Source organism: Pinus tabuliformis, chromosome 9 (genome assembly GCF_031772625.1).
Source record: "Pinus tabuliformis cultivar Carrire ecotype Pingquan chromosome 9, CPIR1, whole genome shotgun sequence".
Taxonomy (NCBI): domain Eukaryota; kingdom Viridiplantae; phylum Streptophyta; class Pinopsida; order Pinales; family Pinaceae; genus Pinus; species Pinus tabuliformis.
In genome coordinates this window covers 451,214,146-451,227,102 of record NC_142307.1, presented here as the reverse complement: position 1 = coordinate 451,227,102, position 12,957 = coordinate 451,214,146, and the positions used below count along the sequence as shown (strand labels likewise).

The 12,957-nt window shown below is 36.1% G+C and overlaps 1 protein-coding gene across 1 annotated transcript; it reads left to right on the top strand.

The window, feature by feature from the left end:
* Positions 1-463: 463 nt before the first annotated feature.
* LOC149149144 (uncharacterized) lies at positions 464-11,185 on the top strand. The gene is made up of 3 exons (XM_089439790.1): positions 464-1,721; positions 9,953-10,218; positions 10,346-11,185. The coding sequence occupies exons 1-3, from the start codon at positions 651-653 to the stop codon at positions 10,605-10,607; spliced, it is 1,599 nt and encodes a 532-aa protein (XP_089295916.1). The 5' UTR covers positions 464-650; the 3' UTR covers positions 10,608-11,185.
* The last annotated feature ends 1,772 nt before the right edge of the window (positions 11,186-12,957 follow it).

The window sequence follows — 12,957 nt, the reverse complement described above, 5'->3', positions numbered from 1 at the left end:
AGACTCTCTAAAAAACTTATTTTATTGTTTCCCTCAAAAAATGAAAATAAATACTATGAGCAAATATCACAGTGAATACCATGGATAAATTCTATCCATTTTAACAAATATAAAAAAATAAAATATTACAAAAATAAATATACAATTTTCACCCATGAATAAAAAGAATATTACCTCAAAAATCAAGTCGCCAACTCTTTATTACTTTCCACACATTTGAAATCCATTGATAATTTTTATACCGCATTAATACTAGCCAAATGTGAATCACCATCAATCTGAAGTCTAGTATAGCCATCTTCGCTAAAAACATATCCTAACATTTAAACACAATTTTTTATATATTATATTTTTATCTTTCTCTATTAAAAATATATGACAATAATTTAAAAAATAGATTGCAACAAAATTAATAACCATACGATATCACAAACGGTCTAGCCATCCATCTAATACTAACTCGTTAATCGTGATTTGATCCCTGTATTTGTGTTTTCCATTTCGAAGAGTACAAATTATAGAACTTTGAAGGATATTTGATTGCAGAACACGTGATGGACATATCCACAAATAGCACACAACAGTTCTTGGCATTTACCAACATACTCGAGTAGATTTCCAACAAGTGATATTTTATCGGAGCTCTGTTCATGGCTACTTCTTTCCATCCAACATTTCAATGCATTCATGACAGACCTCCATTCTTTTCTCTCTCATTACCATCAAGCTCCATTCGATTTCTGAATTCACCTCAAAAGTTGTATTCATCCACGACGCAAACCCACAGAAGCTTACCTATAAAATCCCAAATAGTGCCAGTTCCAGTCACAGGCCCAGCCCAACCGAAAACCCTTGAAGTCCCTGCAAACATTCTCAAATCCCACAGCCATTTGTACAGTGATAAAATTTCTTCAAAATCAGAACAATGCAGGTTTTTTGCCACCTGTGCTCCAGGTCTAGAACAGGTAGTTGCAGCGGAGTTAGCTTCTCCATTGATTGGAGCTACTGAAATCAAAGAAGGTTCAGGAGGGGTTTACTTTCAAGGCACAATTTCAACTGGGTACAGGGCAAATCTATGGTTGAGATGTGGAATACGAGTCTTATTACAACTGGGTTATGCAGAAATGCCCAAAAAGGATAGGGATTGCGTGTATAACTTCGTAAGAAATGCCGTGGATTGGCCTCAATATCTCGCCTCATCTACCTTGAAGAAATCTGGCTACAAGCGATGGAAATTCAGAACTTTTGCAGTTCAGAGCAGGGTTTGGGACTGTACTCAAGTCACAAATTCAATGTCTGCATCCACCAGAACCAAGGATGCAATCTGTGATGCAATCAGAGATGCTTGCAACAATAAAAGGCCTGACCCTCCAGAGGGAGGAGGGGCAAATGCTGATGTCCCTCTGTTTCTGTCCCTGTATAGGGACAAGGCTGTTCTTTATAGAGACATGAGTGGTGTTAGCTTACATAGAAGGGGCTACCGGACTGTAATGCACAGGGCTAGTTTGAGTGAAGCTGTGGCTGCTGGGATTCTCACTCTTGCAGGATGGAATACTAGGGTTCAGGGTTTTGGTGTTGCGAATAAGAATGGGAGGTTAGAGAGCTTGGAAAATATGGTCCTTCTGGATCCAATGTGTGGTTCTGGAACTTTTCTGATAGAGGCTGCATTGATGGCAGCTAACAGGGCCCCTGGACTTACGAGGAAAACTTGGCCGTTTAAGGTAAGCGATATTTTAACAAATCAGATGAACCTTGTAGTTTAGGAGCAATTATTCTCTAATCATTTGTTTCCAGTAATAATCGACACAATTAACGGAGCAATATCGACTACTATGCGTATATCATGATAAAGTCCTCAATTTCTTAAGTTCTTCTGAGAGGGTGTCCTTGTTGTCCAAAGTTCTTCAGGGGAGAGGAGAGAGGATACTTTGTTCTCATGCTTATTATTTCACTGTTTATTATATTCTATGCTTATCTTTTCACTTTAATATTCACACGCATACAGAAACTCTCTCTGTTCCTGGTAAAACTTGTCCCGTATTCAATAAACTGTAGGCGTTTCTCGAGAAATGTAGACCATCTCCAGAGAAACAACAACAATAATGGAAAAATGAAAAAAAAAAAATTAAAAAAGGAAAATCGCCACTGTAAGTTTGTATCTCTAAACCTAAATGCTAAAACGGTCTTATAAAGCCATGAAAAATCATGGTTATCACACATTTTCTGAAAGAATACAAGAGATTGCCCCATTAGGAAAGTTTGGGGGCGTTAGCAAATGCCTGTGTGTGACTGTGTCATGGTCACTACATTGTACCGTTTGAGAGACGAGTCTTGAGAGGTTGGAAGCCAACATAAAACTCTTGGACTCTGAGATCTTGGAGGAGAATTTGGATAATGGAGCTTCAACTTTGGAGACTTGAGCAGAGGATCAATTTCAGGCTTTCAGCTATATTTCATCCAATTTGAATCTGAACCACATAGTACAGTTTTTTCACGAGAAAAAATCGAACATTGATGAATGAAAATCATGTTTACATAATGTGTACTATGTTCATCAAAAATAATATTTAAAACCCCATCGCCTATGGCTATATAGACCATAGTTTTAAAAACCGCTCAGAAAAACCGGTAACCGGTCAAACCGGCCGGTTAGCTAGCTGGCCGGTCCGAACCGGCCTAAAAACCCTGTCAGACCCTTCATTTGCCCGATTTTTGGCCCTAACCGGTGAAAACCGGCCGGTTTGTTACAAACCGGCCGGTTTTGTTCTAAACCGGCCGGTTTTAGGCACAACCACCATAAAGTTTAAAAAACATGTTTTTGACTGTGTTTGAGGGGTTTTGGGGGGGGACTAAGGGTGTTTCAACCCTAACAATGTTGGCAATTAATGGTAATGTTAAATTCTTAAAGTAAAAGTGACATTTCCTTTAATTTTCATTTTCATCCTTTTACTTAAATTTTTAACATTACCATGAAATGACTCAGGATGTTTGAGAGTGGTTTCGACCTCATTGGATTTCATATGGAGAAACTAGAATTTTAGATTTCACTCAAAATTCAGCAGACTTAATGGTTTTCAGGATTTCATGGTTTGGGGGTAAACAATAAATGCAATTAGAGCTCCAAATGATAAGAAAAACTCCTGATCTAGATCCCATTGTGTTGGACGATATTGATCCAACATCAGAATGGGTGGAGGAGACTGAAGAACCTGTGTTTGAGGCTGATTTTGATATCAACATGGCTTTGGCGGGGGATGAAGCAGATTATGTGGTGGCATCAGAACCAGGATCAATAGCGGCATCAAGGAAAGGCAAGGAACCAATGGAAGGCACTAGTCATGCAGGTCAACAAACTCGTGCTTCCATTAGGTCCACTTCTATTGTCATTGGTGGCATTGATATTGAGGTTGCAGATCAGGCTGAGGCATCCTCAGACTCTGAACCAGATGATGTCTATGTAGCTCCTGATGATGATCTTGTGTCTACTACTAGTAGTGGTAATGAACTTGATGATTGATCATGTGTATACTGTAGACTTGTAGTAGGCCAATGGCCTCATAGCTTGCAGCAATGTTTTTGGACTTTATAGGCCATTTAGAGCCTCATTTGTTATGTATTTTGCTATTTTGTTGATGATATGTATTGCACTCGGTGCCATTTTGATGTATTCACCTTTACATGGTATATAAATGAGCAAACTTTGCATATTTTGTCTCTATTGGCTTGGAATCATGGTTTTACATCTTAAAAATAGTTTTGTTTCATTAAAAATTAATTATTTAATGTATTTTTTTAAAACTAGTTCGTTTAGACCAAACCAGTGCCGGTTAGACCGGTTCCGGTCGGTAAACCGGTTCATTAGGTGGACCGGTCCGGTCACCGGTTCCGGTTTTAAAAACATTGATATAGACAATAAAACCTTCCACAGTGGACCAATAGGGGACATAACTGGGAACCACATAGTACAGTTCCATGATGTTGATATCCATTTACTCTTAATTTCTATGTTTTTTTTTGTATTTTATCCTTTTCTGTTTTCTTTCCAGGAAAACCTTTTGTGGAGACCCAAGGAATGCTTCTCCACATTCATAAATGACATTCCTAGTAAACCCATTGGTGTAAACTAGTACGCCTAACCCAGGGGATTCAAACTGGGCACTTGCAAATGCTTGACTAGCCAAATACTCAACAACAACAGCAAGAATCAGTTGAAATTACACCATGGACTATCATTTGCTCTGTTCTGATAGCTCTTCATCCACGTGTGTGGGGTGTTTCATGCTTTGGTCTTCTGGAATCTGAATTATTTCCTGACAACTTGCTCAAAATGAAACATATCATAAATGGAACACATTTAAAAACATTGTGGGCACTCTTCTTTCAATGTTAGAGGGAACGGCTTCAGGTGCCATGTTAAGCAACGAAGAGCATGAAAATGGTTGAGTTCTTAATTGTTGGTCATTGTTGGAAGACTTTGGATTGAGTTATTATTTTCAAATATATGTTAAAAAGTCTAAACAATTCCTGGAAACATTACTTGTACGGAATTTGAGAAATTTTGTTTCTTGTGCCGTTCCTGTTTTGAGTTTCTTTTCTCTGGTAACACTGTTGTGCACTATTTGGTAACTTCTATGCACTTTGAAGCTAATTGAAAATCTGCATTATATGGATATTGTAACTTTCATATTATTGAAAAATAATTTTTCATTCCCTAAATTTAGTGCAATTATTATTCTTTTATTATATTGCTAGTAAACTCTCAAGATTTCCTTGAGCCTGAGTTGATTTTAAATCCTCGGCTTCACCCAGAAATTCTTCAAATAAAGTCTGGTAACATCATTATAACACACACATACAAACACCTGACTGATCTCTCCACAACTGAACCACAGAATAATTTTTATTTGTCAAGAACATCAATTTCTGCTACGGAACATTCAAGCGGTCAAACAGCAAGTCTTGGGTGGAAATAGCCAATACGAGATGAGCTGCCGTTCTTGTATTCTACTATTTATATACATCATACTAAACTAGCACACACATACGCATACCAGTCTAGCATGAGTTGCTGAAATAAGTCAACTTGGCCTGCTTGTTTTGTGAGTGAAGGTGGCATTTCTATTTGAAGTCAGCAAGTTCACTAGATTCACTATTTGACTGAAATAGGCAAAGTTCAGTAAAATCGGTAAATCTGTAAAGTGAGCTTGTCCTTTGGCACTATATAGATTATAATCCAATCCACTTGGATTTGACTAGAGAGTCATCATTACCATAGGCAATGCAGGCTCCACCAGTCTGGCTTACAAAGGTGATACATGAAGCCTTTAATTTGGCTTCTGTTTTTGTAGAGAAATTTAGTGCTTTAAGTCATGTTTTAGTTTCCTTTCTGATTGCAAAGGTGCCTTTGAACCACAGAATCCCTATCAATATAAGTCCAATTTTGAAAATTTTGAGGCCAGCATTTCCCGTGATCTGGGTATTCTCGTTCTCAAAAAAGTTACTCTTCACTTTAGAATCTCAAATTCACTCCTTATATATTTTCTAAATCTCAGGAACAAGGGAATTTTGCTAACCCTCTGTTATTTTTAAAGAAAGAAACCACATTGTAATGTTTTCTCTGTCTAGTGCTGGATAAAATTACTTGGACGTTCTTCATTTTGTAGGGCTTAACAGGTTAACCTAACAGGGGCAAAAAGGGACAAGGAAGCAATGGTCATATTGTCGCTTTAGACCTCATAATTCCCCTAATTATTGTATAGAGAAAGGGTGTGTGGGAAATACAAGAGAAAAGGTGTTTGAGAACTGTGGGAGAAAGGACTATATCTAGTAAAGCAAATGTATATATGAGACCCATTAGTATCACTTGATAAAACATTTCTCAAAGTTCTAGTTGTAATGATAGATCTTTCTCATGAGTGCAGAGAAATGAATTTTTCTTGAGAAGATTAGTGAGGGGTCGGGCAATGCGTCCATAATTACTGACAAATTTGCGATAGTAGCCCGTGAGACCCAAGAATCCCCTCAAACTCTTCAAGGTTTTTGGTTGGGGTCAATCTTGCATTGCCTGAATCTTTTCGGATCAATCTTCACTCCTTCATGGCCCACAATGTGTCCCAAATATTCTACTTCTTCCATGCCAGAAGAACACTTGGATAATTTGACAAATAATTTGTAAGGATAAAGCTTTTTGAAGAGGAAGACAATGTTATGAATAAAATATATATAAAATAATATAAATAATGTAAACAATAAAAACAATAAATAATGATTAAATAACTAGAGTCTTGAAATCCAAAGCTTGACGTAGGCTCCTATTTTGAACATACACAGTAGTGTTGGCAGCTTCTCCCCATAAAAACTTCGGTAGGCCTTGATCATGGCACATGGCTTGGGTGGCTTCCATGATTGTTTAGTTCTTCCTTTCAACAATTCCATTATGCTCAGGAGTGTATGGAACAGTGGTCTCTCTCTTAATGCCAGTCTCTCTGCAAAAGTCATTGAATTCATTTGATTCATATTCGGTTCCATTGTCTGTCCTCAATATCTTGATTTTATTCCCTATATGATTTTTCACCAATGCTTTGAAAGAATAAAACCATTTGAACACCTCATACTTCTTGTTCAAGAAATAGATCCATGTTTTGCGTGAGAAGTCATCCACAAAGATTGCATAGTATAAGTATCCTCACAATGATGTTACGGGCAACATACCAGATAGGTCAGAATGGACCAATTGAAGAATATTGGTAGTTTGGCTTTCACTAGAAGGGAATGGTCCCCTTGTAAGTTTCCCAGCTGCACAAACTTGACAAACTCCTTCATGATTTATGTTGAACTCGGGCATACCTGTGACCATATTAATTTGCTGCTGTGTTATTTCTGGAGATAAGCTGCTTGCAAGAGTATGCAATGTCCAATGTTTTGGTTGGACACTCCACTCATTGTTAGGGAGAAAAGAAGCTTTAGAAAAATATGAAAAGAGAGTGCTACGGTTTGGATTTATAAAAAAAGTTTGATACTAGTTGTGAGAGAAGTAAAAGTAAATTGAAAAAATGATAAATAGACATAAATGAGGAACTGTTGTAAAGTATATTATAAAGGATTGTTATGTGAAAAAAATAAAAATATATTTGGACATAAATAAAGTACAATAAATGAAATATAAAATACAATAACTTAGATATAAAATAATATTAGTAAACTGATGCATTTAAATAAAGAGTAAAATTGGAGATGAGAATAATATTAGAAAGAAAAGGCCATAATGAGAAGAGACCAAAGAAAATCTTAACATTCAAGTGGGGTAAATGAAAATTGTTAAATTAAAGTGAAGGAAAAAACTAGGAAAACAAAGGAACTACGAGCAAACATAGAAGATAAACAAACAAGGTAGCAATTGAAGGCTTTTATTGATTGAGGCAATGAATAATAGGTTTCCAAGATTTGCTTAGTTTATAGCCACTTTCCCAATTGAAATTATTAGGATGCTTTTCAATTTCAACTGCTTTCGGAATGATACAAGCAGAGTAATGAGGTGCAGAAGCAAGCATTTTGGTTTAGTCAAAGCAAATAAGCTAAGTCACAAGACACGACCTCCAAGGTTCCGTGTCTCGTATTTAACGTGTTGGACACGAAAACGGTCCTAAAACGTGTCGAAAACGTTTTTTGTCGTGTTCTCTAAAACGTAAAACGTATTTGGGTGTTTTAGTCGTGTCCTGCTCCTGGAAAACGAGTATTCGGTTTATAGAAAACGTTGCCCTAACATTTTTTCCTCCGGTTGAATACGTTTGGAAACTTGGCACTTTCCGCAGCTTTTTCACTTTTCATTTGCAGTTCATGACATATATTTTATTCAAATGTTTTGACCTCTTTTAACGTTTCATTTGCAGTTCATGACATATATTTTATTCAAATGATTTAAAATTAAAAATATCTAAATACTCTTTTACGGTTTTGAACACTGGAAGATGTGTTTGCAGCTTATGCGTTATGGTTTTCAACGCAACTTCTATTTTCTGTGTTAGTTGCTATTAATTATGCCCTAAATCACTCACGTTGTGGCTCTTCACATTGGTTTTTTCGACGTTAATCTTAATTCGGCGTTAATCTTAATGTTGGATGGAAAATGATTTAGCTTAGCGTTATTTTTAATTTCATAAAACTACACTATCAAACTATTATCGCCAAAAAACCAAAATTAGACGAGACTCAATCTTATTTACTTTTTACTTGATGTTATTGACTTTTCATTTTTAATCTAAATATATTTCGTCATACTGATACTATAGATTTTGTATTTAGCTTATGGCTTATCTCCTATTTCTCGGTCTTCCGATTTTCTAATTGGTTTTATGTTTTATCACACAACTTTCTATCATATTTGGAATCTAGAAACCCATGTAAATTGTCAAACTACTTCTCTTTTTATATTTAACAAAAAAAATTAATCGTCAAATCACATCCCGTGCTTCAGTTGGATGTTACTTGTCATTTTGACTATCTAAACCATATTTTACTCTTAACAAAACCTAACTGTGTAATTGTTATTACATTTGGCATTTTTCTCTCCACTCATAAACTACCATGCAATAAAATAAAATAAGGATGCAAAGAATTCGGGCAACAATCATTCAATGTCACATTCTAATTTCTAAATAGTAAATTCTGATTCTATTTATTTTTTTAAAATGAACTATGAACTTTGAAGTAATTATATTTTAATTTGATTAGATAAGCTGCAGCCTGCAATTTAATATGGATAAAAAACTATATTTCGGTCGGTATATATATATATATATATATATATATAAAACGTGTCCTTCGTGTCCTGTTTCCAGGTTGCTGCGTTTCGTATTGAATACTCGTATTTATGTGTCCTCTGTGTCTCGTGTCCTCGTGTCATGTGACTTAGCAAATAAGGTGTTCAGAGTTATTAGAATGCTCTGCGATAGATGATTTGCAAATACAGTTATGGAAAGTGTCTGCTATATGTTCTTTGACGCCGGCTTTGAAAGATATGCTAGTTTTCCCAATGTATATTTTTACTTAGGAGCACGAAATTTGGTAAACATCAGGGCCGAGTATAGGGTTAGATTTATCTTTGGCAATTCTGAATAGATGTTTAAGAATTTTGTAGGGTTTAAATAAGGTTTTGTTTTAGATAATCCTAGTTGTGATTTTTTCTATTAAACAAATACTTTTAATATACTGGCATATCAATTATTAACTACGAAGCAAAGAAGTATTTTCAACTTTTCTTTTTTGATGTTATGCAGAAAGAAGATACACTGCTCAAACATTCTAAGCAATTAATTGAGTACGGATTCTAGATTGAGATCCAATCTCATATTTGTCCAAGATATTAAGAGATTGGAGTAGTCAAAGAGGGAACGAAGGAATTGTTTTCTGTGGAATTGTGTCAGCCAAACAAAAATAGAAAGGATAATCCGAGTTAGTACAAAGTTGACCCAGAATCCTTTATTGCAATAATTTTTATAAAATGTGAAGGAGTGTATTCCACCAATTGCAGGTGTTTTTTTCGAAAGAGATAGGGACACATCAGAAATTCCCAAGGCCCTTTTTATGTAAGATGTCCTCTTCTTGTGCAGTGTACTAGGGTGGTAGTCAATTAACTTGGAATCTGGAAGGACATACAAATGCCTTTTAAAATATACCACTTATCTGTTTTTAAGGCTTGGTAAGGACAATCGTTTGGATTAACTATATGTTGCCTATACTTCTTTTCCATCAAAACAATATGTGAAATGACATGGAATATTTCAAACATGCTTGTAATCATCATTCATTGCACTGAAAGTTGGCCTTCTAGTTGAGCTCAAATGCAAACTCTATATTCTTGATAATCTTGGATGGCACTCTTATGTACCGCTATCTTTGCAATGATAGAAAATTGGATATTGAAATAAGGCTAATATTGTGTTGTTCGCTACAGTCATGGCATGACTTTGATTCAGTATCGTGGAGAGACTGCTGGCAGAATGCATCCTTAGCAGCAACAGCATTACCCCCTGGGCTTAGGTTACTGGGCAATGACAAACATGAAGGTGCTCTATCATTATGTGCCAGAGATGCTGAAGCTGCTGGTGTAAAGGAGGCCCTTGAATTAAGCTGCAAAGACTGTAGGGACTATACTCCAAGCGTCCCTCCAAATCTTGTGGTGGTTAACCCTCCATGGGGTTTTCGGCTTGGTGATGAAGGGTAAAATGCCATTTGTTGTTCCACAAATGATAAAATCTCTTTCATTATCCACAATCATAAAATTGCAAGTGTGTATTTTCATGCAAAAGAAGGCCTCTGCGATAACTTATGATGTTTTCTCTTGCAGGGAAAATGACCATGAAGGCGTGGAATCCGCATGGGAAGTCTTAGGACAATTCTCCAAACAACATTGCAACAATGCAGATATGTATATTTTAAGTGGCAAGTCAACTGCGACAAGAGAACTACGCATGAAGGCTGATAAAAAATGGCCTATTACAATGGGTGGCATAGAATGCCGGTTATTACATTATTATGTCTTGCCTCCAAAAGTTGGCACTATTACAGATTGTTCTCGAATCAGTAAGAAACATTCAATCACAGAATAAATTGCACATAAACTGCTAACTTTTGCAACAAACTCTGAGATGGTATGGGTTTCTTGTCCTAAAAACAACAGTAAACACTACATAGCAATCTATCAGTTTTGTAAGTAGCCTTCACATACTCTACTCAAGTTGAATACACACACAAAAAGGAAAGCCATAGCTTGATGTATACTTGCAAGAAAGCATTAATAAATTGAAGTCCAGAGTTTCAAATTCCCGCCTATAGTAGTATTTAAACATCGTAGAGCAGCAAGAGACTCAAGACTGGTGTTAGTTATTACTTCTCGACAAACTCAGAGTGTGGAACTACTGGAAAGAGCATTCATAGGCAAGATATGGTCAGCGGTGTGAAAACAGACTGCCCTGTGTTTTCAAGGCAAGATTTTCATGCATACAATGGAACAAATATTGAGTTATTGAATACTATGATGGTTTATAATCAGATCTTTTTCCTTGAAATATGTGTTTAGGCCTGCCAAAGTTTGGAGACCAGATAACTATCAATGTGGCTCTGGATTACTGGAAGATTGTTAGCCACTACTAAAACCTGTTGGGGCAATTAGTTCATTTTTGGAGCACGTAGCTCTTTCTTCATATAGTGATTCATCAGTAGGCCGTCTTGGCAACATTTATCAAGGTGCATGCCTTTTTCTTTTCAGGCAAAAGTTTCAAACAATGGAAGTGTACTGGTAAATATTTCCCATTAAGGGACAGGAGAGAGCTAAAAATTTTAAATTCTTGAGGAAAGGGTGTAGAAGTGTCACTATGCACAGATAATATTAGCAAATGTTATTTTTCAGATTTCTTGAAGGCTTACTCAATTCTCCAAGGAGAGGAGATTTGTTATGCACCTACTTTTTCACAGCATTTAATCTTGTATAATTTGGTATTTTGTTGATCCTTGGTTACAGTGATAATTAATTGTATGCTGTTCTTTAAGCTAGACAAGGATATACTTGCAATATTTTTTCCTTGGAAGTTGCTTCCACAAACATGCCTCAAGGTTGGGGGTTGCACTCCATAACAGAAACTTCCTTTAGTTTAGTTTTATAAGATGCTTTAAATTATCACTATAGAAAGTGTGGTCTTTCTCATTGTGGAAGTATTATAATGAAATGTAGTATGGATTCGAAAGGATCAATAAATGGAAGAAAATTCAAAATTCTCGGATTCGAGTGAGATTAGTGCCATTGTGTAGAGCTCGAAAAATCAATTCCATTGCAATTTGAACGGGTTCAAACCGAATCCGTATGTGAAAATTATTGCAATTTGAAGTTTAAGCCAATACAAAAAAGTCAAAAGTCAAATGTTGACTACCACATGGCAATCCATACACGTGGATGGGTGAATTGACATTTCAGGAATCATGTGATCACAAAACTTTTGACATACAAAAAAACACAACCTAATTACACCACATGTTATGCGGTTAAATGACGATAACACATTTATTTTAAAATGATGTATTACATTAAATATATGGTATGGTTACCATATATCTGCTCCACCAAACTAACAACAGTTAATAAACCCACCAAATATTTCGATGCCACAAAATCATGGCATATATAAATTTAATTGGATTTGATATGAATAAGAAAAGACATAACATAGCAATCCAAACTTTAGGCACACAAATACTTTGTATCTCGCTGTTATGCATGCCCCCAGTAAAGATTCTAAAGCTAGTGTTGTGGTGTTAACAAACTCTAGAAATCAAAAAATAGAACACCAAACAATCAGGTGGGAAGATTTGACATTCCCTGAACACTGGGTGGTTTCAAATCCTAGGCCTCTGTCAGTTAAGAAAATTACTTCTGCAGATATCAGAGAAGAGTCCTCATCTGCTGTCTTATCTTTCCCCCGTAGATCTACTATAGACAGAAAGAGGATAGATCAAATGTGCAGGAGTTCACCATTATACAGAAATCCTGAACTTGTTGACACTGCTTGCACAAGTTCTCTTGTAAATACTTGCAAACATATTTCATTGTTTGAATTAGCCCAGATGGTAAATTTTTCTTCCCTATAAGTTAAATGTTCAGAGTGTCAGTGTCCAGTTATTTTAAGCCAGCTTGCAGATTTGGTAATCCATGAGAACCATCATCCTAGGACTGGTGAAGCCCCACCTACAACTTCTGTCAATCCATGTCCTAATCCTAAGTGCTCAGAAATTCCATTTCCTCATGAGTCAGAGCATGTTTTAATGATGCATGAGATTCCTATTTTGGAAAATGAAGATTCGAGGTTAACCCAAATGTTTTCAGTAATGAGACCAGCCAAACCGAGATATGGTCTTGGTTATCTTGAGCAAGCTAATGGCCTTATACCAGATTGCCGATTTGGTTCT